A 24,995-nucleotide genomic window follows, 5' to 3' on the forward strand; every position below is an offset into this window, starting at 1 on the left:
GTGGCTCAGTAGGAGAAATGTAGTGGCTCAGTAGGAGTAATGTAGTGGCTCAGTAGGAGTAATGTAATGTCTCAGTAGGAGTAATTTAGTGGCTCAGTAGGAGTAATGTAGTGTCTCAGTAGGAGTAATGTAATGTCTCAGTAGGAGTAATGTAATGTCTCAGTAGGAGTAATTTAGTGGCTCAGTAGGAGAAATGTAGTGGCTCAGTAGGAGAAATGTAGTGGCTCAGTAGGAGTAATGTAGTGTCTCAGTAGGAGTAATTTAGTGGCTCAGTACGGCTTCAGTAATGACCGAATCTGAGTTCCAAATGCAGGTTGGCGTTTATTGGGATGAGTCTTTTCATTGAGGCAGAACTGAGCGACTTGCGCTAGATGGGCCAGCTCCAATGTCAAAATTGGCTATTTTGTAAAAGTACATGAAAAAATAGTAGGGTGCCACGAGTGACACTCGAACACTCAGAAGGGGTAATGTACTATACTAGTGAAGCATTGTGACACATACACTGCTTCCAATTGAAAATAATCTTAACCCTCTGATAATGTAAATAAACATACAGTAAGTTGAATACACAAATATACATTTGAAGTCATTGTATCAAGAAAACATGTACTATTACTTTAACACTGATACATTAAAGGGTGACTGATCGCAATGTTGGATTACTAAATACAAGTGTTGTGTGATACTGAACTAACGTGTTGAAACGTTGGGCAGATGTGTTTTGTCTGAACACACACAGTAACACAGTAACAAACAGTAATAAGCCATGACTGAATGATGTAAGAAAAAACAGCCTTAGCTACAATTTTGCCATCTGGTTTGCGTAATATAAGAAATTTGAAATGATTTATAATTGTACTTTTTTTACACTTAACTCTATTGTAGCAATTATATTTCCTCTTCATATTTAACCCCCTAAGGTGATTGTCACGACTCCCGCCGAAGTTGGCTCCCCTGCCTGTTCGGGCGGCGCTTGGCGGTCGTCGTCACCGATCCCTTTTTCCTTTTCTGTTAGTTTATTAGTTGCATCTGTTCCTATTTGTGTTTTCTTGATTGGCTCGCCTATTTAAGTTTGTGAAGCCCGCTCTTGTTTGTGCGGGATTATTTTGTGTTCAGGTTTTGAGAGGTGTTGTTGTGCTCCGGACCGTGTTACCCTGTGTTTTGGGTTGGTCAGTGTTTTCCGCCCTGTGTTTTGGGGTGGTCAGTGTTTTCCGCCCTGTGTTTTGGGTTGGTCAGTGTTTTCCGCCCTGTGTTTTGGGTTGGTCAGTGTTTTCCGCCCTGTGTTTTGGGTTGGTCAGTGTTTTCCGCCCTGTGTTTTGGGTTGGTCAGTGTTTTCCGCCCTGTGTTTTGGGTTGGTCAGTGTTTTCCGCCCTGTGTTTTGGGTTGGTCAGTGTTTTCCGCCCTGTGTTTTGGGTTGGTCAGTGTTTTCCGCCCTGTGTTTTGGGTTGGTCAGTGTTTTCCGCCCTGTGTTTTGGGTTGGTCAGTGTTTTCCGCCCTGTGTTTTGGGTTGGTCAGTGTTTTCCGCCCTGTGTTTTGGGTTGGTCAGTGTTTTCCGCCCTGTGTTTTGGGTTGGTCAGTGTTTTCCGCCCTGTGTTTTGGGTTGGTCAGTGTTTTCCGCCCTGTGTTTTGGGTTGGTCAGTGTTTTCCGCCCTGTGTTTTGGGTTGGTCAGTGTTTTCCGCCCTGTGTTTTGGGTTGGTCAGTGTTTTCCGCCCTGTGTTTTGGGTTGGTCAGTGTTTTCCGCCCTGTGTTTTGGGTTGGTCAGTGTTTTTCCGCCCTGTGTTTTGGGCATGACCATTTTGTGCCGGAATAAATTGCCATTTTTCCTTGAACCCTCTGCTCTCTGCGCCTGATTCCTACCTTCCACTCCCAGTCATCCGCCTGATTCCTACCTTCCACTCCCAGTCATCCGCCTGATTCCTACCTTCCACTCCCAGTCATCCGCCTGATTCCTACCTTCCACTCCCAGTCATCCGCCTGATTCCTACCTTCCACTCCCAGTCATCCGCCTGATTCCTACCTTCCACTCCCAGTCATCCGCCTGATTCCTACCTTCCACTGCCAGTCATCCGCCTGATTCCTACCTTCCACTCCCAGTCATCCGCCTGATTCCTACCTTCCACTCCCAGTCATCCGCCTGATTCCTACCTTCCACTCCCAGTCATCCGTGACAGTGATGTCCGCTTCCGCACAGAAATCAAACAGACACCTACAGATACGTATATATTTTTGTTCAATGGATGCGTCTCAATCCACCACATCTGCCTATGTCGCGCTTCCGCATCTGCAGTGAAAGCTGACAGCTAGAGCTGTATTTGTCAGGACACGAGACATTCCGAAAATCGATCTTTTCACAAACGCGTCTGTGGCCTATGAACAGCCCTTCTATGGAGTGGTGAGACTCACGAACACGTTGGTGGTCTCTGTTCTGCTCTACGGCCTCCACAAGTGTCAGGAGACTCATCTGCAGTCGGTACAGCTGATCTGCCAACTTCTGTCTGTAGCGTCCCAACACTAATATTCTAATGTCTAGGACACCCACAGGCCTCACAGGAGTCATCCCACGGTATCAGTTGAAAACATGAAAAGAAATACATATAAAGACTGTTTAATGCCAAAAATATGGGGTTAAATACATGTATGAAAAAAAATCTATATTTCATGCTCTTTCTTATATCTCTCAGATACTTCAGAACAAACTTCCTTTTGATCTTTTTGGGGGAATAGATGTTGTAGTGAATTGTTATTCAATGGGCTAATAGCAGTAAGGCCAAACATTTTCACATACTTCAAGGGGTCTTAAACATACTTCAAGGGGTCTTAAACCCACCCACCCCTCAAATACTTTAAGACTTCTACTCCCAGCCCCCGTCACCCTAAAATTACATAAATAAAATATAATATAAATATAGGACAAAACACACATCACGACAAGAGAGACAGCACTACATAAAGAGAGACCTAAGACATCAACATAGCAAGGTAGCAACACATGACAACAACATAGAAGCAACACAACATGGTATGATTACTTTTACTCAAGTATGACAATTGAGTACTTTTTACACCACTGTCTACACTTTACTTGTCCTCCATGGTTGGGCTCAATTTCATTTAAATTCAGTCAATTCAGGCAAACTGAAATTCTAAATCCAATTCTCCTCATTGGAATTTCAGTTTATCTTCTGAATTGACTGGATTGAAATGGAATTGAGCCCAACCTGTTCTCCTCAGGAGCATCTGGCACTACTTCTGCAGCCTAGAAGCCTAGTGTGCAGCCCAAATGGCATCCTACATGGGGAATAGGTCTACATTTGGGACGCAACCCAGGGAAACAGCTCCGATGTCTGAAGCTGAAAAGTGATCCACTCCTCCTTGTCTGTCTCTCCATGCCTCGCTCTTCTGGCTCCTGCTTTCTAATCATGCTTCTCCAGGAACCAGGAACTGTCAATACAACAACAACCACGAAGTGGACAAAGCAACCCAAATCACCTTCCCCTCCCTTCCCAAATCACCTTCCCGTTTACCGGTCTCCCTCCAAAACTGTCTTCACTGACCAACCTAACCGTGGACGGAAAGCAATTTAAACCATAACCCCCACACACATACCACCACCACCATACTGGAAGTATGGATGTGTCTGAACCACAGATGTAAAGCTTGATATGTATTCGCTCAGCCCCCACGCTTCCTCAGTGACGAATGATCTACAGGAGATCCTCTTATGGACTGAACATGAAGTATCATTACCATCATCCTCAACAAGCAGAGATGATGGACAAATCACAGTTGAGAGGGGAAAGGACTAGCTAGGGCTTCATAACGATAAGTCTGGCCCTGCTGCTGTCCGTGATACAGAGCTGGGATCTGATGTGTGTGTGTGTGTGTGTGTGTGTGTGTGTGTGTGTGTGTGTGTGTGTGTGTGTGTGTGTGTGTGTGTGTGTGTGTGTGTGTGTGTGTGTGTGTGTGTGTGTGTGTGTGTGTGTGTGTGTGTGTGTGTGTGTGTGTGTATGATTATGTTGCTGCTGTCAAGATGGCCAACAGCACAGCAAGTGCCTCATTTAGTAATGATGGTCAAAATAACACAACGTCTCTCATAATGGTGTTTTAAAACCAGGCTACAACAACAGTGGAATGATGATCTGTAAGAGAGAGAGAGATGTTTGTTGTTTTGTTGTGTTGCTGCCTTTAACAAGCAGCGAAGGCAGATCCCAGGTCATATTTTTAACAAGGCTTTTGGCCAGAACTACGATTTCATTGTCGAGCAGAGAGACAGAGGCTAACTGTCCTTGTTATGAGGGGAAACAATTCATACTTGACTCCACAAATTTCTAATCTGGAGCTGTAATAGTAAATTAGCTTTCAATACTCAATCACAGCAATATTAATTCTTAACTGACTTAGTTAAATAAAGGTTAAATAAAAAATAATAATAATGATCAAATACAAAATGATTAAAAAAATACCATACCTGCTGCTAGTTGTCTTTGGCTGTTTTGTCAGGTATAAATTGATAGGAAATCCTTTCAATCATAGCATCAATCTGAACTGTCTGAAGGTTGTGGCATTAAATACTGTACCTTTAAGGTTGATTGAATGGCATTATTTCAAAAGGATGAGAGGTGTGCTACTTTTTTTAAAGCAGTGTGGTTGTCTGTGTCCTTTGGTTAGATGTGGATCTGCAGATATGACGAACGAGTCCACGATGGGCACTTGAAGATAAGTGGAAAGAAAAGAGATGTCCCCAAATTCTGAAAACAATTAGGCTTTAAAAGCATCTCCTTAAAATAGAGACAGGAGACAAAGTGAAGCAAGCGGCCTATATGGACAGCTAGAAGAGGTCCCTTGGCGATGGGGCTAGCCTAAATGAGCATCCATATCTTCCCCCCCTCTCTCAACCCTCCCTCTCTCCTCCTCCCTTCCCCCCATATCTTCCTCTCAGTATATTACAGGATAGATTCTCTTGCTCCAAAAAAAACTAAAAAATGCATTTAACTTTCCCTTTCTGATATCCTACTTCCACTACCTTCAGTCATGAAAGATTCAAAGATTCATACCCAACAACACCACCACCATCCAACTCCATGTTCAGATTTGGTCCTTTTTTTCGTGATGTGAGCAAAGCACTAAAAGCCTGAAGATGTTGAGTGTTATTTCTTGAGACAGATAGACGTGTAGATAGTTTAAGCCGAGAGCTTCAGATGAGAGATGATTCCTAGTGGCTCTTATAACAGTAAGTTTATCATAGCAGATGCTTTCCACACAGGAAACAGAGAAACTGTTATTTTAGATATTGTCTGGGGTATGTGTGTTGGGGTGTAACATCTGGTGTATCGTAAAAATGATTACACTGACATGGTGCTGAGTGAGAACGGATAGAGCATCTTACTGCATTTCCTGTCCATTCAGAAGAATCATGGTGCAGTTAGTTAGTAGCCCAAACCGACTAAGCATGGCCCGACGGAAGTCTTTTTCCTGTCCGGACTGGCCTTGATTTGGCGTAGACGTCTATGTTTGGTTCTAATTTGGTCTGGACCGGATCAAATCTGAACCAATCAAAGACATTTATATTTGACAAGTTTGGACAGCACAGTACAGTACAGTAGAACACAGCAGAGTACAGTAAAGAAAAGAAAAGAAAAGTAGAGTATAGTACAGTAGAGTTGAGTACAGTACAGAACAATATATTAGAGCACAGTAGAGCAAAGTAAAGAATATTTCAGCACACTAGAGTATAGTACAGAAAATATACTCTATTGTACTATACTCTAATGTACTCTAATATACTCTACTGAAATAAACTCTACTGTACTGTACTCTACTCTACTAAATTAACTCTAATGTGTCAACATCACCAACAAACTATCATGGTCCAAACACACCAAGACAGTCGTGAAGAGGGCATGATAACACCTTTTCCCCCTCAGGAGACTGAAAAGATTTGACATGGGTCCCCAGATCCTCAAAAGGTTCTACTGCTACACCATTGAGAGCCTCCTGAACAGTTGCATCACCGCCTGGTATACAACTGCTCGGCATCCGACCATAAGGCGCTAGAAAGGGCAGTGCGTACGGCTCAGTACATCACTGGGACCAAGCTTCCAGCCATCCAGGACCTATATACGAGGCAGAAGAATGCCCACCTGGAGTGCCCAAAAAAGCATTGCAGGTGAAGCTGGTTGAGAGAATGTCAAAAGTGTGCAAAGCTGTCCAAGGCAAAGGGTGGCTACTTTGAAGACTCTCAAATATAAAATATATTTGAATTTGTTTAACACTTTTTTGGTTACTACATGATTCCATATGTGTTATTTCATAGTTATGTCTTCCATATTATTCTACAATGTAGTAAATGGTATAAATAGATTTTAAAAACTTGAATTAGTAGGTGTGTCCAAACGTTTGATTGGCACTGTACATATAGAAATGACCTCAACTAACCTGTACCACCTGCACATTGACTTGGTACCAGCACCCCCTGTATATAGCCTCCACATTGACTTGGTACCAGCACCCCCTGTATATAGCCTCGTTATTGTTTTTTTATGTCTTACTTTCTTTTCTTTTTTTTTCTTAACTATTTTTCTTGAACTGCATTGTTGGTTAAGGGCTTGTGAGTAAACATTTCACAGTATGTTCTAAACCTTTTTTATTTGTTGCAAAGGACAAATAAAATGTTATTTGATTTGATTTCGATTTGTATTGTACTCCACTGAATTAATCTCTACTGTACCGTACTGCACTCTACTGTACTGAATAAAAATACTGTCCTGCACTGTACTGTACGTACAGTACTCTAGTAGCAATACAAAAATATTGCTATCATCAGTTGACTCCTCTTTCTTATATTAAATAGATAAAACAATTATTATTGTGATATAAAATCTACTTAATTGAGAATGTATGTGCAGCTGAAATTTGGCAATAGAATCAATTACCAAAAAATATGTATATTCAACTCTGTACATAACATATTTTCACCTTTCAGTAAAACCCCAAATTAACTGTATTTCAGTGTTTGGAAAAGGCATATTTTCAATGTCCAGAATATACGTCAATTCAACTTTCATTCAGAACCGCAATGAATCTGATTTCAACGTCCGGAAAATACCGGACGTTCAACCTAACTTCAATGTCTTTTCAACGTGATTTTGCTTAATGGGAAGCATCTGACTGCATTTCATCTCATCAGAAGTTTCATGCTTTTGGAGAACAACGGCTGTACTCGAAAAATAAAAATATCTGAGTTCTCTTGGAGCCTTTCATGAATGATCTCTTTCTGAGTCAGTTAATGCATGCACTGCTTACATGACTAGTTTTAGGTTTGTTTTGCAAGCTTCTTTTGGGGATTAGGCCCACCAAAGTAATAAAGGAGACTGTGTACACAGTGTGAACACTTTGGCTTAATATGAAATACGGGCCTCTTCTCTATGACCTTACAGAGCTGCAGCTGGTTGAAGCTCACCCTACAGAAGATATAGGTTCACATCCTCAGTATCAGATCTGCTTGATCTGATACCACACATACTGAGAGGAAGTAACATGTTGAGTGGCACGTCATAGAGCAAAGCAGGCTGATTATTTGGGAAGGTTTTTATTTATTTACTAAGAGTCTAGATGGATTAGCATGCTTCCCAAATGGCACCCTATTCCCTATGAAGTGCACTACTTTTGACCAGGACCCCACAGGGCTCTCGTCTAAAGTACTGTAATATAATAGGATGCCAATAGGGACACCTGCTGTCATGGAGCGACACTCGCAGAACTGACATAGTGCCAGCAACACAAGGTGCACAAGAAGCGAGTGAGGCGCGGCAAGGTGCTCCTTATCTGACTGAAGCGGAGCGGAGCTGCTTGCCGGTCCAGGGCTCCAGCGAGGTGGAACGATAAACATAATTAAATTGAGTTGGATTACAACAAAATGGATGGGATCAGCTGGGGAGGCGGGGAGGCTAACCCTGAACCAATCCTCTCAACAGAAGGTGCCAACTGACACAGCACAGTGTAAATAAAGAGAGAGGGGATACAGTGCTTTGGGAAAGTATTCAGACTCCTTCCCTTTTTCAACATTCTGTTACGTTACAGCCCTATTCTCAAATGGATTAAAGAAAAAAATCCTCATCAATCTACACATAATACCCCATAATGACAAAGCAAAAACAGGTTGACATTTTTGTATTAAAAATAAAAAAAACAGAAATACCATATTTACAGAAGTATTCAGACCCTTTGCTATGAGACTCGAAATTGCATCCTGTTTCCATTGATCATCCATGAGATATTTCTACAACTTGGAGTCCACCTGTGGTAAATTCAATTGATTGGACATGATTTGGAAAGGCTCACACCTGTCTATATAAGGTCCCACAGTTGACAGTGCATGTTAGAGCAAAAACCAAGCCATGAGGTCGTAGAGCTCTGAGACAAGATTGTGTTTTGGCACAGATCTGTGGAAGGGCACCAAAACATTTCTGCAGCATTGAAGGTCCCCAGAAACACATTGGCCTCTATCATTCCAAAAATGGAAGAAGTTTGTAACCACAAAATCTCTTCCAAGAGCTGGCCACCCAGCCAAACTGAGAAATCGAGGGAGAAGGGCCTTGGTCAGGGAGGTGACCAAGAACTCGACGGTCACTCTGACAGAGCTCCAGAGTTCCTCTGCGGAGATGGGAGAACCTTCCAGAAAGACAAATGCACCAATCCGGCCTTTACAGTAGGGTGGCCAGACGGAAGCCACTCCTCAGTAAAAGGCCCATGACAGCCCGCTTGGAGTCTGCCTAAAGGCCCTTAAAGGACTCTCAGACCACAGTAAACAAGATTCTCTGTTCTGATGAAACATTCCTGAATGCCAAGCGTCATGTCTGGAAGATAACTGGCACCATCCCTACGGTGAAACATGGTGGTGGCAGCATTATGCTGTGGGGATGTTTTTCAGAGGCAGGGACTGGGAGACTAGTCAGGATCGAGGGAAAAATGAACGGAGCAAAGTACAGAGAGATCCTTGATAAAACCCTTCTCCAGAGCACTCGGGACCTCACACTAGGGTGAAGATTCACCTCCCAGCAGGAAAACAACCCTATGCACACAGACAAGACAACGCAGGAGTGGGATCAAGAGACAAGTCTCTGAATGTCCTTGAGTGACCCAGCCAGAGCCCGGACTTGAACCCGATCAAACATCTATGGAGAGACCTGATAATAGCTGTGCAGCGACGCTCCCCATCCAACCTGACAGAGCTTTGAGGGGATCTACAGAGAAGAATGGAAGAAACTCCCCAAATACAGGTGTGCCAAGCTTGTAACGTCAGGCTGTAATTGCTGCCAAAGGTGATTCAACAAAGTACTGAGTAAAGAGTCTGAATACTTATGTAAATGTTATAATTCAGGTGTTTAATTTTAATTCATTTGCAAAAAAAAAAATTGAAAAACTGTTTACATTATGGGGTGTTGTGTGTAGATTGATGAGGGATTAATTATTATTTTTTAAATCATTTTAGAATAAGGCTGCAAAGTAACAAAATGTGTAAAAGGTCAAGGGGTCTGTCTACTTTCCGAATGCACTGCATATAAAGAGTGGGGGAAGAGATGAGAGGGACGGAGGGAAGAAGAAGGAAGCTGTCAGAGAAAGAGAGAGATCAAGGTAAGGGCACTGAAAAGGCTCCTTTTCAAAACGAGGACACAACTACTCCACAACTACTCCACAGTGAAGCAGACTATGGGTGAGACCAATGGCAGTTCAAAGAATCTGACAGGATTCTAATCACTGCTAGAAAGCAGGTAGATGTACAGAGAAGAGACAGGGAGGAGTGACGCTGTTTGGATGTGCAGAACTTTTATCAGACAACTTGATACTATTGGGCTACACAGTCAATCTGAGAGCAGAAACATACAACAACATTTTCTTTGGGTCTCGTCCTCATTCTGGTATCTATTGAACCTGTCAAACTAGCATGGTTGGGGACATATTAAACGCTGTTCGATGTGTGAAGACAGTTGTCTGTTTTTTACATGAGTGATAAAAAAGCAGAATTTGATATGTGATGCTGGTGACAAATATGAATAAGTATTTAATTTACAGCATTCCCATCTTTTGAACGAGTGGTCAATTTACACTTGTCATTCTCCCCACAGCTATACAGCCACGCCGTTTCACTCAGAGGGACTCGGCGTGCGCAAGACGTGTCTGCCTATTCAGCTATTCATCTGAACACATAAACTAACCTCACCATGAAAGGTTTTTTAGACACAGAAAATGGTTCTAGGAGATTCAGAGGGTATGGAGTGAAAGCAGGGGTCGACACCTTAACCTGCCTTTCTCTATCATATTTCTTTTTTATTATTATTTGTCACTTTCACATCTAGCTATTTTTCCATTACCACTTTTCCTTTTCTTTTTTCTACTTCAATTCCAATTTCATTCCACTCCTCTCTTTCCTCCTTCACCCTAATGCCATTTTGGTCCAATCCTTCACAAAGAACATTCCCCCAGGGGATGTGAACCCTTAACTCTTTCAGTTGCCCCAAGCTACAGTAAACAAATGCCCACATACCAGAGCTCTCTCTCTCTCTCTCTCTCTCTCTTTCTCTCTCTCGCTCTGTCTCTCTCTGTCTCTCTCTGTCTCTCTCTCTCTCTCTCTCGCTCTGTCTCTCTCTGTCTCTCTCTCTCTCTCTCTCTCTCTCTCTCTCTCTCTCTCTCTCGCTCTGTCTCTCTCTGTCTCTCTCTAGCTCCGAGTCTAATCCAGTGTAATCCCACAGTGATGTCTTGGGCAGACAGCAGTGCATTATCATCCAATAAGAATATGATTAATGGATATATAATTGCGATGGGCGAGCCTGGGGGAGAACACAGTTTGCCCTGGATTAATATAACAGTTAAAGTAACATACTGGTGGTGAGTAGAGCTGGGGCCAAAAAGCTTGGGGTAGGAGAGGGGCTGGGGCCAAAAGGCTTGGGGGAGGAGAGGGGCTGGGGCCAAAAGGCTTGGGGGAGGAGAGGGGCTGGGGCCAAAAGGCTTGGGGGAGGAGAGGGGCTGGGGCCAAAAGGCTTGGGGGAGGAGAGGGGCTGGGGCCAAAAGGCTTGGGGGAGGAGAGGGGCTGGGGTCAAAACGGTTGGGGGAGGAGAGGGGCTGGGGCCAGGAGGCCGTGTACAGCTCTGAGTCTGACCTACAGTTGGAGGTCTGTGCTGGTAGCTGGTGCTGCTGGTTGAGTTGAAGACCTCACCACTCTCTGACCACACGCTGGGCTTAAGACTAGAACCATACACTTTTTTTTAAATCGGCAAAAAAATACCTACGTCCTGCTCGTTCCCTGACTTTTCCTAAATGTTTTGTATTAATCACTGTCCGACTTCTAACATCTCAAACAGAAAAGTATTCAGAGCCTTTTTCCCCCACTCCTATTCCCAACTTTACCCGCCAAGACAATGTGCTGTAGGAAGTTGGTGCTAATGCGTCTCTCTCTCCTCACTGAATGAATGACAAAAGGACTCTACTACTAATCAAATGTATTGTAAAGGGAAACGGAAACATGCTAAGTGTTGCAGTAGGCCTTTAATGCAAAACATATCCTTGACTCTATCCAATGAAGCAAACGATGCCAGCCACTGAATGAATGACAAATGGATGGAATGAGCGATATTTGTGCAAGTTACTTCTCAATCAAATTTAAATGAGGCCTAACTGAATGATGAGGGTTAAGAGGTTAATTCAATTTAGAACAACACGAATGTAATGATGAGTTTGTGTTATGCCTACATATCTGCATTGGCACGCTAATCAAATGTATTGTAAGGGAAACGAAAACAAGCTAGCTGTTGCAGTAGGTCTTTAAAATAATGCAAAACATATCCTTGACTCTATCCAAGTAAATGAGCAGGAAACAAACAATGCCAGTCAGCCTGTGTAGCCGGCTCATCGAAACTACACCTAAAATATAACGAAACTAATAATAAGCCTACAGCCAATGAAAAATATCTGATGACTGACAGCATTAGACCTGTACATGGTACATGAAGAGATGTGCGCATTTTGTCATTTACAGGTGCAGGGAAAGGACCATCTTCAGAGTCACGTGCACTTAAAATATTGTGGTTTCTATATAGTATCAGAAAGAGCATATTCTGCAGTTTCTGTGATACTGACGTTTGTCAAATAACTCACAAATCAAGAGGTGCAAGCTCTACATCCAAATGTCTTTATTAATTACTATAACTCTATTACTAATTGATTATATAAATAAAGTTGATCAACTGGATTAAACTGTAATGTTTTTATTGTAAGGGGAAGGAAAATAGGCTATAGGCCTATGTTTTTTCTAGGACTTTGTAGAATTATACAAAAAAATACCCTTTACTCTATCTAAACTACTTTTGTTGTTATTATTTTTTATTGAAATATGTCCACTCATATTCCTTCATGCAATTAATCCTTTATATTTCTTTATGCACTATTTATCAAGAAATGGTGTTGTTGTTTACTGCACCTTGCAGGTTGATATGCATTTGGTGCACATGCTAAAGGAGATGCCGTGCAACGTTGTCTAGCAGGTACTCATAGGCTGACTGTCCAAGCGGTTCTAGTGTTAAATTATCTCATTACAGATCTGGGGTTCTCTGACTTCTACTGCCCTCTCTAAATAAGCACCAGTACATCATTTAAGACCGCAATGAGAGGCTATAGAGCACTTGTGGATAGCAGCTAGGAATGGCCAATCAGGAAAATGGTAAAGTATATGTTTTTTTATGTTATAACAATGGATCATATTTTAAACTGTCATGCTTTGTATTGTCCATGGGGTTTTGTCCAAGGGTGTCCTGGTAGTCCTGCTATTATGACCCATATCAGCGTGCTACGCCTGGGCCTGATTTGCTATCAGGAAGATATTAGGTTTCTCTTCATTAAAATGAGTTTTGTTTTGACTGTTTATGTTAACTCTGAAGCCAGCTAATTAATTGATTGAATTAATCTTAGTTAATCTTCCATTGAGCGCAGTGATGAGATGCAGAGAGGTGCTTCCTCTGTGTCACTGCTGACAACAAAAAAACGTAAAGCTTTAAACACTTCCTACTCATTTTAGCTAAAAAATTTAATGCTAAGCACCTTTTCCAAGCCACTGGGTTTTAATGAAAGGCATGCAATGAAATTGCGAATCATAACAGAAATAACCAGGATGATGTGGATGTTGGGAAATAAATAAGTTGAGCCACCCTTGCCTCTAGGAAACAATACACAAAAAGTAATCATATGACCAAATATTTAGGGAAGGTCACCATTTCATGGAGTCTGTGAAGGAAGAAACCAAATGGAAAAAGTGGTAAGGAAGTTAGGTCCAAAAAACGGATTTTCAATCAAGTCAAATGAATCTATTGGTTTCATGAATTTTATGCTGCATCTAAACAAAGTAAATATTTGTTAAGATTAAGTTCTATACATCAGTTGGGGTTTATATAAGCTACAATATGAGGTGTTAAACCTAGCATGAAAGTGCATCCTTGTAGCTGTGTGGGCTAATACAGTCAAAGGGTTTGGCATGGGGTAAGTTGAAAAAATGTCATTATTTTCTTCCCAGACATGATGCAAGGCATTATCACTGGGCTATGAGGTGACAATACGGCCTGGCCTACATTAAAAGTATTTTCAGAAGTACAAAGTGTTTTTTACTGGTTAAGCCTGTGCTAAAAGATGATTAAAATGATTAAAAGACTAAAAGTGATTGATTGTGTTGAAATAAGTTTGGGAAATAAAGATAGAAATGGATTTAAAAAGGTTGTGGTAATATTTCATTCAGTACAGAATGGTGAAGGCGGCTTAACTTCTATTTTATTTTGTTTAACCTTTATTAAACTAGCCAAGTCAGTTAAGAACAAGTTCGTATTTACAATGATGGCCTACCCTGGCCAAACCCTAACCCATACTGTGCGCCTGTCACTTTCTAACCCTTATTTCCATTGTTTTGTCTTTATTTAGTATGGTCAGGGTGTGAGTTGGGGTGGGTAGTCTATGTTCGTTTTTCTATATTTTCTATTTCTGTGTCTGGCCTGATATGGTTCTCCCATACAGCATGTAACTTACCCTGTCCCGTGGCTCAACTTACCCCAGTAAATTGGCACAGTAAATTGTGCAAAGAGACCACTTTTTTTAGGGCAAACGAGGTTTTCAATACTGTAATGTTTACATGAATTCTGAATATTTCCAGTGATACACAACACCCTGAAATAAATGTACCTACTGTATCTTTGATAGAAATAATATTAGATTTCCCTTTACGGAATGATGCTGAATGTACAAAATGGCTCAACTTACCCCACATAATTATATGAATACAATTGAGAAAGAGAGAGTGAATTGATTTTTCTGACTACAACAGCAATCATGTTTCCCACCAAGTAAGCCAGAATATTGCTTTAATTTGCTTCTCATCTCATCTCAGTGACATAACTGATTCCTCTACAGTGATAACTGGGTTGTTTATCCTTATGATGGAATATTACATTATATAATATAAAATGGTATCTAGACAATAGTCACGTTGGCATGAAGGATTGGGAGACAGACTCAGGAATGCGTAATATGGGTTTTTACTTCACCCAAATTACGGCGTGCGTTTAAAGGCACGGGGACGAAGACCAAACAAACACGTAACAAAAACACAGGGTTGAAACCCAAACAAAAGAGCGAGGAGAACCTCGAATAAACACACGCGTGCATAATGATTAACACACAGGACGAGAACCGTAATCATCTGCGCAATCCACAAGGGCACGAAAGCCCAAAACACACAGCACATGTACTCACACGCACCAACGGACATAGTAACAATAATCGACAGGACAATGGAAACCAAGGACACACTTATACAATTACTAATCACTGGGAATAGGGGCCCAGGTGTGCGTAATGAAATTTTCGGAGGTATCCGTGACAACATTCATTTGTTGCTTCTGCATTTTATCCACAAACTAGCGAACCTGGATTTGTCAGAACACATCCTAAATGGCACCCTACTCTTTATATAGTGCACTACTTTCTACTAAGGCCCATAGGACTCTGGATAAAATTAGTGCACTATGTAGAGAATACAGTGTCATTAGGGACGTAGGGAATAAGGTGCCATTAGGGACGCAGTGTTGAAACACTGCATCACCACCTCATTACCAGTGACATAACGGGTGTTCCATGCGTCACACATTAACAATGAGATCAATGCCGCCGTGTAAACGAATAAGTCCTATAAATGACGTGCCATTAGGTTTTATCACCAAGTGTGGCTGTCTCAGTCTGTGTTAGGCCTACATCTCACCCTCCTGTAGAGTCTTCTGGGACAGCACTCAGCAAACACCAAAGACCTCTGAGCCACAGCACACACACACACACACAGCAACACTCAACACCTTACACACTGCAACCCTGCACTACTAGTCTGAATTTAAAGCGGTTGCTGGGTCTCTCTCTCTCTCTCTCTCTCTCTCTCTCTCTCTCTCTCTCTCTCTCTCTCTCTCTCTCTCTCTCTCTCTCTCTCACTTCACCTGTGAGTTCAAAAGCATAACAGTATATCTGTAGGTCAGATCCCAGAGTAAGTGGACCCCCTTCTGTTCTGTATCTGTCTCCGTGTGTAGGCGACTAGCTCAGCGTGCTGGCCTGCCACCGATGTTTATCACTATCAACCACCGTTTCCCGAGCAACACAACAGTATCCCAGGCTTTGATGCTCTGCCAAGGCCTATTTCTGCTCACTGCTGGGTGTGCGTTCCTATGATGCGTCCAAAATAGCACCATTGGTCAAAAGGAGTGCACTACTGTATACAGGGAATAGGGTGGGTGCTTTACTGTACTAGTCTGCAGTGCACACAGACACAGTGCATTTTGGGGCCAATCTAAGACCATCTAATGCTATGCTGAATAGCTTCTCTTTCTGCTGATGCTAGAGGGATACATTCCTAGAAGAAAAGGTGCTATATAGAACCAAAAAGGGTTCTAATGGCGTCCCCATAGGAGAACACTTTGAAGAACCCCTTTTGTTAAGATTTAGAACCCTTTTGGTTCTAGGTAGAGCCGTTTTGGGTTCCATGTAGAACTCTTCCACAGAGGGTTCTACATGGAACCCAAAAGAGTTCTACCTGGAACCAAAAAGGGTTCTACATGGAACCAAAAAGGGTTCCCCTATGTAGACAGCCGCAGGACCCTTTTGGAACCCTGTATACTGTATGTATGAACCTACTGCTACAGGAGATATTCTGAAAGAAGTTATGTAATGGACTGTAATGTAATGCACCACACACCTGCTCATATCATTGTTCAGAAGTGCTAGGATCATTTTACTCTGGGTTCCTTCCATTGTGGCCTAATCTGTTCTACCAAGCGGAGCTCTTTAATGTAATACAAACACTGTGCTGGGCTCCTACAGCGGAACAGACAATTATAAGATAAGGTATCATATAGAACTAGTGGAAGAGCTGTTCTGTTCATGTGCAGAACCAGGGTTGGCTCCACAGAGATGGGCAGAAGGTCCTGGAATACTTGGAGTGAGCAGCATGTTTGACATGTAACAAAACAAGTTATAGCGGGTAGAACTGTATATCTGCATTGAAGTGGATATAGCAGGTTTTTTTTATTTTTATTTTTTTACCTTAAAATATTGGATGTTGTTTCTATAGTTTAAAACAAGAAATCCCTATAAGCTAAACACAATCTTTTCAACAATGTTGTATTCCATGTGAGGTTATCACAGCCGAAAGCAGTCCCTTGGAATTCCTTTAAATTATTTTCTTCTTGTAGTTAAATCAACACTTCAATGTATCTAATTAGATACATGACAAGATATTTACATCAACTCATGTCAGCAGTGAAATCAATACTAAACAGGCCTCGCTGGAGCTGTGGCTGTATAAGTATTTTATGAAATGTTTTCCAGCAGAGGTGCTTATCTATTAGATCAAATTATTTCGTTTTTTAAATTAAAACTAGTGTAACACACACCGGATAGGTGCAGTGAAAGGTGTTGTTTTACAGGGTCAGCCAGAGTAGTACGGCGACCCTACAGCAAAGTAGGGTAAAGTGCCTTGCTCGAGGACACATCATCAGATTTTTCACCTTGACGGCTCGGATATTCTAACCTGGCCCAACTCTCTAACCACTAGGCTACTTGCCGTCCTACAGTATACCTACAGTATGGTACAGGTATCTAAACTCCCATCTTCAAATAATGCCCCCCCATTTTCCCTAGTAAGTGTATCTCTCCAGACATTGAGTTATCTAGTATGCGGCCACTCACTGTCTGTCTCTGTGTGTGCTTACTCTCGGTAGATCTGCTCATGTCCCCAGCCAATTACATAATCAAGTCGGGAGCTGGTGGGGAAGATGCCAGAAGAAGTGTTATATTAGAGAAGTGCTTAAAGTAGAGCTCTGTTCAATTGCATCATGTGCCATCTGTTTCGTAAGAGGGAGATAACAGTATTTAGATTTTGGAGTTTGTGGCAAACTGTTACTGACTGTTACTGGCTGTTAAGGACAGTTACTGGCTCCAACTGACCGACTCATGGCAGCTCTGAGCCTTGTTTGGTTGATGAAATGCGACACCTTGTTCTCTATATAGTACACTACTTTTGACCTATATATTGCACTATAATAGTTCAAAACAAATGTACTGTAGGGGATAGGGTGGTATTTGGGACACGTCCCTAGAACATCACAAGTTTAAGTAAATCTTAAATGAATCTGTTAACTCCAAGAGTTGATATATTGCAGTGGAAATGCTTGTGAAATATTAAGAATCGTACTCCTCCAACTCCATTGAAAGCATTGGCTCGTTCATTTCTACAATTTATGTGAACCCTCAGCGACACTCTGTCGAAGAAACAGGTGCTACGTTAAACCAAATGTATATTTCCTTCAAATCACATTTACCTCTCATGGCAAGCTAGGAAATCTGTGCTGGAGAAAAAGGCCAAACAAATTTTACGAATTGAAACCAGCTGATAAGGAGAAAGTGCTGAGTAAAATACGCTCTTATCTCCGTGATTCAGCTCTACGTGAGAGAGCTGACAGAAACACATTCATAAAGGCCCTTCTGTCCTGCTATTAACCTAACTAAATGCTTTCAGCTATTCTTTCCAGTATTGCCCAACTCAATACTTTTAGCTATAGGCTATTTCACTTTCATAAAACTGAACAATCTATCCATAACGGGTACAAAATGGGACTGGGTACAGAGTGGGCTCCGGAATGCCACACAACCGTGTTAGCCCACTGAGCTAAAGCCTAGGCATTCGCTCAGGGAGTCAACGCAAGTCATCACGGTCTCAGGGACGGTTACTCTTCATGGAGCATGGTACACAGCTGAATACTACTCTATAGGAATATTGTATCCAGTAGTCTATGTATTTCTCTCTTGTGTGTCAGGTACAGGTACAGTTCAACAACTGTGGATGTACATGTTACATCAGTAGCTGAATACATGTAATAAAGACAACACAGTCGTTACAATTAGGTGGCCAGTAGCCTAGTATACAAATCATACGTTGTTTTTGTGTTTCAGCCTGTGTTTCAGACATAAGGAAGTGGATGGCTGCAAACTTTCTACTTTTAAACTCGGACAAAACAGAGATGCTTGTTCTAGGTCCCGAGAAACAAAGAGATCTTCCGTTGAATCTGACAATGAATCTTAATGGTTGTACAGTCGTCTCAAATTAAACTGTGAAGGACCTCGGCATTACTTTGGACCCTGATCTCTCTTTTGACGAACATATCAAGACTGTTTCAAGGACAGCTTTTTTTCCATCTACGTAACATTGCAAAAATCAGAAACTTTCTGTCCAAAAATGATGCAGAAAAATAAATCCATGCTTTTGTCACTTCTAGGTTAGACTACTGCAATACTCTACTTTCCGGCTACCCGGATAAAGCACTAAATAAACTTCAGTTAATGCTAAATACGGCTGCTAGAATCCTGACTAGAACCAAAAAATGTGATCATATTACTCCAGTGCTAGCCTCCCTAGACTGGCTTCCTGTCAAGGCAAGGGCGGATTTTAAGGTTTTACTGCTAACCTACAAAGCATTACATGGGCTTGCTCCTACCTATCTCTTTGATTTGGTCCTGCCGTACATACCTACACGTACACTACGGTCACAAGACGCAGGCCTCCTAATTGTCCCTAGAATTTCTAAGCAAACAGCTGGAGGCAGGGCTTTTTCCTATAGAGCTCCATTTTTATGGAATGGTCTGCCTACCCATGTGAGAGACGTAAACTCGGTCTCAACCTTTAAGTCTTTACTTAAGACTCATCTCTTCAGTGGGTCATATGATTGAGTGTAGTCTGGCCCAGAAGTGTGAAGGTGAACGGAAAGCAACGAAACGCCCTTGCTGTCTCTGCCTGGCCGGTTCCTCTCTTTCCACTGTGATTCTCTGCCTCTAACCCTATGCCTCTAACCCTATTACAGGGACTGAGTCACTGGCTTACTGGTGCTCTTTCATGCCGTCCCGTCACTTGAATGGGTCGAGACACTGATGTGATCTTCCTGTCTGGGTTGGCGCCCCCTCTTGGGTTGTGCCGTGGCGAAGATCTTTGTGGGCTATACTCGGCCTTGTCTTTGGATGGTAAGTTGGTGGTTGAAGGTATCCCTCTAGTGGTGTGGGGGCTGTGCTTTGGCAAAGTGGGTGTGGTTATATCCTTCCTGTTTGGCACTGTCCGGGGGTATCATCGGATGGGGCCACAGTGTCTCCTGACCCCTCCTGTCTCAGCCTTTAGTATTTATGCTGCAGTAGTTTATGTGTCGGGGGGCTAGGGTCAGTTTGATATATCTGGAGTACTTCTCCTGTCTTATCCAGTGTCCTGTGTGAATTTAAGTATGCTCTCTCTAATTCTCTCTCTCTTTCTCTCTTTCTTTCTCTCTCTCGGAGGACCTGAGCCCTAGGACCATGCCTCAGGACTACCTGGCATGATGACTCCTTGCTGTCCCCAGTCCACCTGGCCGTGCTGCTGCTCCAGTTTCAACTGTTCTGCCTGTGATTATTATTATTTTACCATGCTGGTCATTTATCAACATTTGAACTTCTTGGCCATGTTCTGTTATAATCTCCACCCGGCACAGCCAGAAGAGGACTGGCCACCCCTCACAGTCTGGTTCCTCTTTAGGTTTCTTCCTAGGTTTTGGCCTTTCTAGGGAGTTTTTCCTAGCCACTGTGCTTCTACACCTGCAGTGCTTGCTGTTTGGGGTTTTAGGCTGGGTTTCTGTACAGCACTATGAGATATCAGCTGATGTACGAAGGGCTATATAAATACATTTGATTTGATTTGATAAGTTTTCTTCAAAGCTTAGCGAGGTATAGCCATTTTGCAAATATGATTTTATTTCCTGAAATCCCGGCAGACAGCACTAGAGACTAAGCTCATTTACGAGTGCTATTTCAAGGATGTATTAGGATGCTATTCCAGTGCTCTTACCGCCAGAATGGATCCAAGGGAGTGCATCTGGAAGTATTTGCAAAATTCTGACAGCTTCAAAGCAAACGGTATGCTCGGCGCGCAGACGTCTCAGCAATGGATTAATTAAACAGTCTTCCATTCAAATCGCTGTGGAACACGCGCTTCCATCTGCCCAATTGCATTAGAATCAAGTCAAGTTCTTCAAAGGGGAAAACAAATCCAACGTATAATGACAATGTGTTTGATTCCACTGTTAACATCATCATTTACACATGCCTCAGTGCTGGATGACTGAGCTACTTGGAGAAGCTCCTACATCGTTATCAGTTCATCATAGTAGTCGTATGCCAACATAGAGACATGTAGTATTACCAAATACTGTAGGCCTACATTGTGTAAAAAAGAGTGGTGTTTTACAATTATGATTGAACGTTTCTTTATGTACAGGCTAACCGAAATGCATGGCATTGTATAGCGTAGTCGCTGTCTGTATCATTCAACGTATCGGATGTATTCCAGACAGTTATTCATATGTTCAACTAATCAACAAGCCCTTAGTAGAATCAAATGTGCTGGTTCTGGAATACATTAAATAGCCTGTGTGCGGAGCTGGTCTTTATCATGGTCCATTTGGAACAGCACCTAATGAAAACGTTAAACATGTCTTTAAAGTGTAATAGTATTTCAAAGTGGCACCAACATAACCCAACCAACAACATAACTCAGACAGTATAGGTTAGTGCTCCAAGCTATACCGTAGAAACGTCCCATAATAAATTGGGATGTTTTCTTTTCTTACCTTGATCTAGTAATCGTAGAGAGTGATGAAACGTGGGGTCCAGTTTGTCCTTCTCCGCCATCAGCTCCGGTAAGTACTTTTCGGTATCCATCTCGTCCCGTGCCTTTGGTCCACGCCGTCCACAAAATGATTCAGAAGAGATACAATTCAAAAACCTCGCCTTATTCCCAACACCTGCCCTCACCGAAAATATCCGCGGTAAATTCTTTAAAAAAAGAAAAGAAATGCGGCAATGTCATTTGCAGTCACTATAACAACATCGCATAAGTAGTTCAAAGCTGTAACATCGAACAAAAACTGTCTGTGCGCGGGTGTCTCTGGTAGGAATTCCGTTATCCCGGCGGTGTAGTAGCCTATATGTTCACCGTGACCGTGCAGACCCCTCGCATGCAACACCGCCGAACTAGAGGCTCTCTGCGTTCTGTAAACAAGATCTTTGAAGATCCCACAGAACGTCTCCAGTAGCAACGAGGGCTCATTCCAGCTCCTCTACTATTGGTTGCTGATCAGTGTGCAACCCAATGGAATGTAGTCGTTATGGGGCGGGCGCTCGAGAGCGAGCGGAACAGTTGGAACTGTCCTTGGTGCTGATTCCGCGGCGCAAGGCTATGTGTTGTTAGATGTGACACGAGCCAGCAACGAGCTGAATTACATGAACATTAACAAGAGTCTGTCTCATCAGATTGTTAAATTGTACAAAACAAATATGCCAAAACCCAATAGCAAATCAATATGCACATACAGTGTGTTCGGAAGGTATACAGACCACTTGACTTTTCCCACATTTTGTTATAGTTTATTCTAAAATTGATTAAATAAAAACAAATCCTCATCAATCTACACACAATACCCCATAATGACGAAGCGAAAACTATTTGTTAGAAATTTGTTCAAATTTAAAAAATATATATATTTATAAAAGTTTATTAAAAAAATACCTTATTTATTTACATAAGGATTCTGACCCTTTGCTCTGAGACTCGAAATTGAGGTCAGGTGCATCCTGTTTCCACTGATAATCCTTGAGCTGTTTCTACAACTTGATTGGAGTCCACCTGTGATAAATGCAATAGATTGGATATGATTTGAAAAGGCACACACCTGTCTATATAAGGTCCCACAGTTGCAAGTGCATGTAAGAGCAACAACCAAGCCATGAGGTTGAAGGAATTTTCCTTAGAACGCTGAGACAGGATTGTGTCGAGGCACAGATCTGGAGAAGGGCACCAAAACATTTCCGCAGCATTGAAGGTCCCCAAGAACACAGTGGCCTTCATCGTTCTTAAATGGAAGAAGTTTGGAAACACCAAGACTCTTCCTAGAGCTGACTGTCTAGCCAAATTGAGCAATCGGGGGAGAAGGGCCTTGGTCAGGGAGGTGACCAAGAACCCGATGGTCACTCCGACAGAGCTACAGACTTCCTTTGTGGAGATGGGAGAACCAAAAGGCCAACCATCTCCACAGCACTCCACCAAACAGGCCTTTATGGTAGAGTGGCCAGACGGAAGCCACTCCTCAGTAAAAGGCACATGACAGCCAGCTTGGAGTTTGCCAAAAGGCACCTAAAGGACTCCCAGACCATGAGAAACAAGATTTTTTGGTCTGATGAAACCAAGATTGAACTATTTGGCCTGAATGCCAAGCATCATGTCTGGAGGAAACCTGGCACCATCCCTACGGTGAAGCATGGTGGTGGCAGCAGTATGCTGTGGGGATGTTTTTCAGCGGAAGAGACTGGGAGCCTAGTCAGGGTTGAAGGAAAGATGAACGGAGAAAAGTACAGAGAGATCCTTCATAAAAACCTGCTCCAGAGCACTCAAAACCTCAGACTGGGGTGACGGTTAACCTTCCAACAGGACAACGACCCTAAGCACACAGCCAAAACAATGCAGGAGTTGCTTCAGGACAAGTCTCTGAATGTCCTTGAGTGGCCCAGCCAGAGCCCAGACTTGAACATCTAAGGAGAGACCTGAAAATATCTGAGCAGCGACGCACCTCATTTAAAAATATATATATATATATGCAAACATTTCTACAAACCTGTTTTTGATTTTTCATTATGGGGTATTGTGTGTAGATTGATGAGAAAAATAATGAGAAAAATAATAAATAATTAATTAATTTTAGAATATTACTGTAATGTAACAAAATGTGGAAAAGTCAAGGGGTCTGAATTGTTCCTGAATGCACTGTATGTACCAATACCTTATATCAGTGTCCAATGTATTTTTTAGTGTAAATGTGTTATGCTACATACTGTACATAGGCACTCTTTGTTGTAGTTTCAACAGAACCGATTCTAGAAATGAGACATAGCATTTAGGTTCACTTTGAGAGTTGCATGTTATACAATGTGGGGGAAATAATAATTACTAAAAAGGTTCATTTGCAGCGTTGTCCCATAGACTAGATTTAACATACTACTTATCAAATCCGGGACACTGAAATGAGTATGCTATGTTATGTTTGGCATGCTTGTAGAAGACAGATGGTTATTTGTCTAACGACCCAAAGGATGTGAGTTCAAATCTCATCACAGAAACTTTGCAACTACTTAGCATGTCAGCTATCCCTTCCCCTATCCCTAACCCTTTTAGCTAACCCTAACCCTTTTAGCTAACCCTAACCCTAACCTTAACCCTTTAACTTAACTCCTAAACTCAACCTTAACCCCTAGCCTAGCTAAAGTTAGCCAGCTAGCTAACGTTAGCCACTTAGCTGGAATTCTGAGCATATCTTATGTCTAGCAACCCAAAGGATGCAAGTTTATTGCCTTACCTCCCTTATCTTGCCTCATTTGCACACACTGTACAGTATATAGACTTTTCTATTGTGTTATTGACTGTATGTTTGTTTATTCCATGTGTAGCTCTGTGTTGTTGTTTGTGTCGCACTGCTTTGCTTTATCTTGGCCAGGTCGCAGTTGTAAATGAGAACTTGTTCTCAAATGGCCTACCTGGTTAAATAAAGGTGAAATAAAATAAATATATAAATAAAAAAAGTTCACATCTCATCAGGGACAACTTTGCATTTGAGATAATTAGCAACTTTTCAACTGCTAGCAACTACCTAGCATGTTAGCTAACCCTTCCCCTAACCCTAACCCCTTTAGCTAACCCTTTCCCTAAACCTAACCTTAACCCTTTAACCTAACTCCTTAATAGCTCCTAGAATTTGTAACATATCATACGTTTTGCTAATTTGTAAAATATAGTACGTTTTGCAAATTTGTAACATATTATACGGTTCGCAAATTCATGCATAAATTAACATATGAATTGTAATTCATAACATATCTTACAAAATGGGTGATGGACATGCACAAATGTATATATACCATACGAAACGTAACATTTCATACTAACTGGAGTGGCTTGGATTTAGTTACAGAATAATATGAAACGATCTGAGACCAGGTTGTCATATGTCACATTCAAGCTGTGGGCTCTTTAAAAAACAACTCTTAACTGCTGGTCTTAACGAATTGGTTTAGCGTTTAGTCCTGACAGCAGATTCGGTCATCCATGGCTTGACGGGTAGCTGACCATGGCTTGACGGGTAGCTGACCATGGCTTGACGGGTAGCTGACCATGGCTTGACGGGTAGCCAACGACGTCAACTGTTCTGTATGGCTCGGTTTTCTGTTGCAACATGTGGGCGATTTCAGGAGGCTGCTGAAGGGAGAATAGCTCATAATAATGGCTGGAACGGAGTCAATGGAATGGCATCAAACACATGGAAACCATTCCACTAATTCTGCATCAACCATTACTACGAGCCCG

The 24,995-nt window shown here is 42.1% G+C and overlaps 1 protein-coding gene across 3 annotated transcripts in view; it reads right to left on the reverse strand.

The window, feature by feature from the left end:
• The window catches only part of LOC135551398 (KH domain-containing, RNA-binding, signal transduction-associated protein 3-like), a 163,933-nt gene extending 142,226 nt beyond the window's left edge, over positions 1–21,707 (reverse strand). For all 3 annotated transcript variants that reach the window (XM_064982619.1, XM_064982617.1, XM_064982618.1), the window contains exon 1: positions 21,214–21,707. In XM_064982619.1, the coding sequence (XP_064838691.1) occupies positions 21,214–21,304 (91 nt within the window). In that variant the 5' untranslated portion in view covers positions 21,305–21,707. The remainder of the gene's footprint in view (positions 1–21,213) is intronic.
• Between the last annotated feature and the right edge of the window lie 3,288 nt (positions 21,708–24,995).

The sequence above is a fragment of the Oncorhynchus masou genome, chromosome 13, assembly GCF_036934945.1.
Source record: "Oncorhynchus masou masou isolate Uvic2021 chromosome 13, UVic_Omas_1.1, whole genome shotgun sequence".
Lineage (NCBI taxonomy): Eukaryota > Metazoa > Chordata > Actinopteri > Salmoniformes > Salmonidae > Oncorhynchus > Oncorhynchus masou.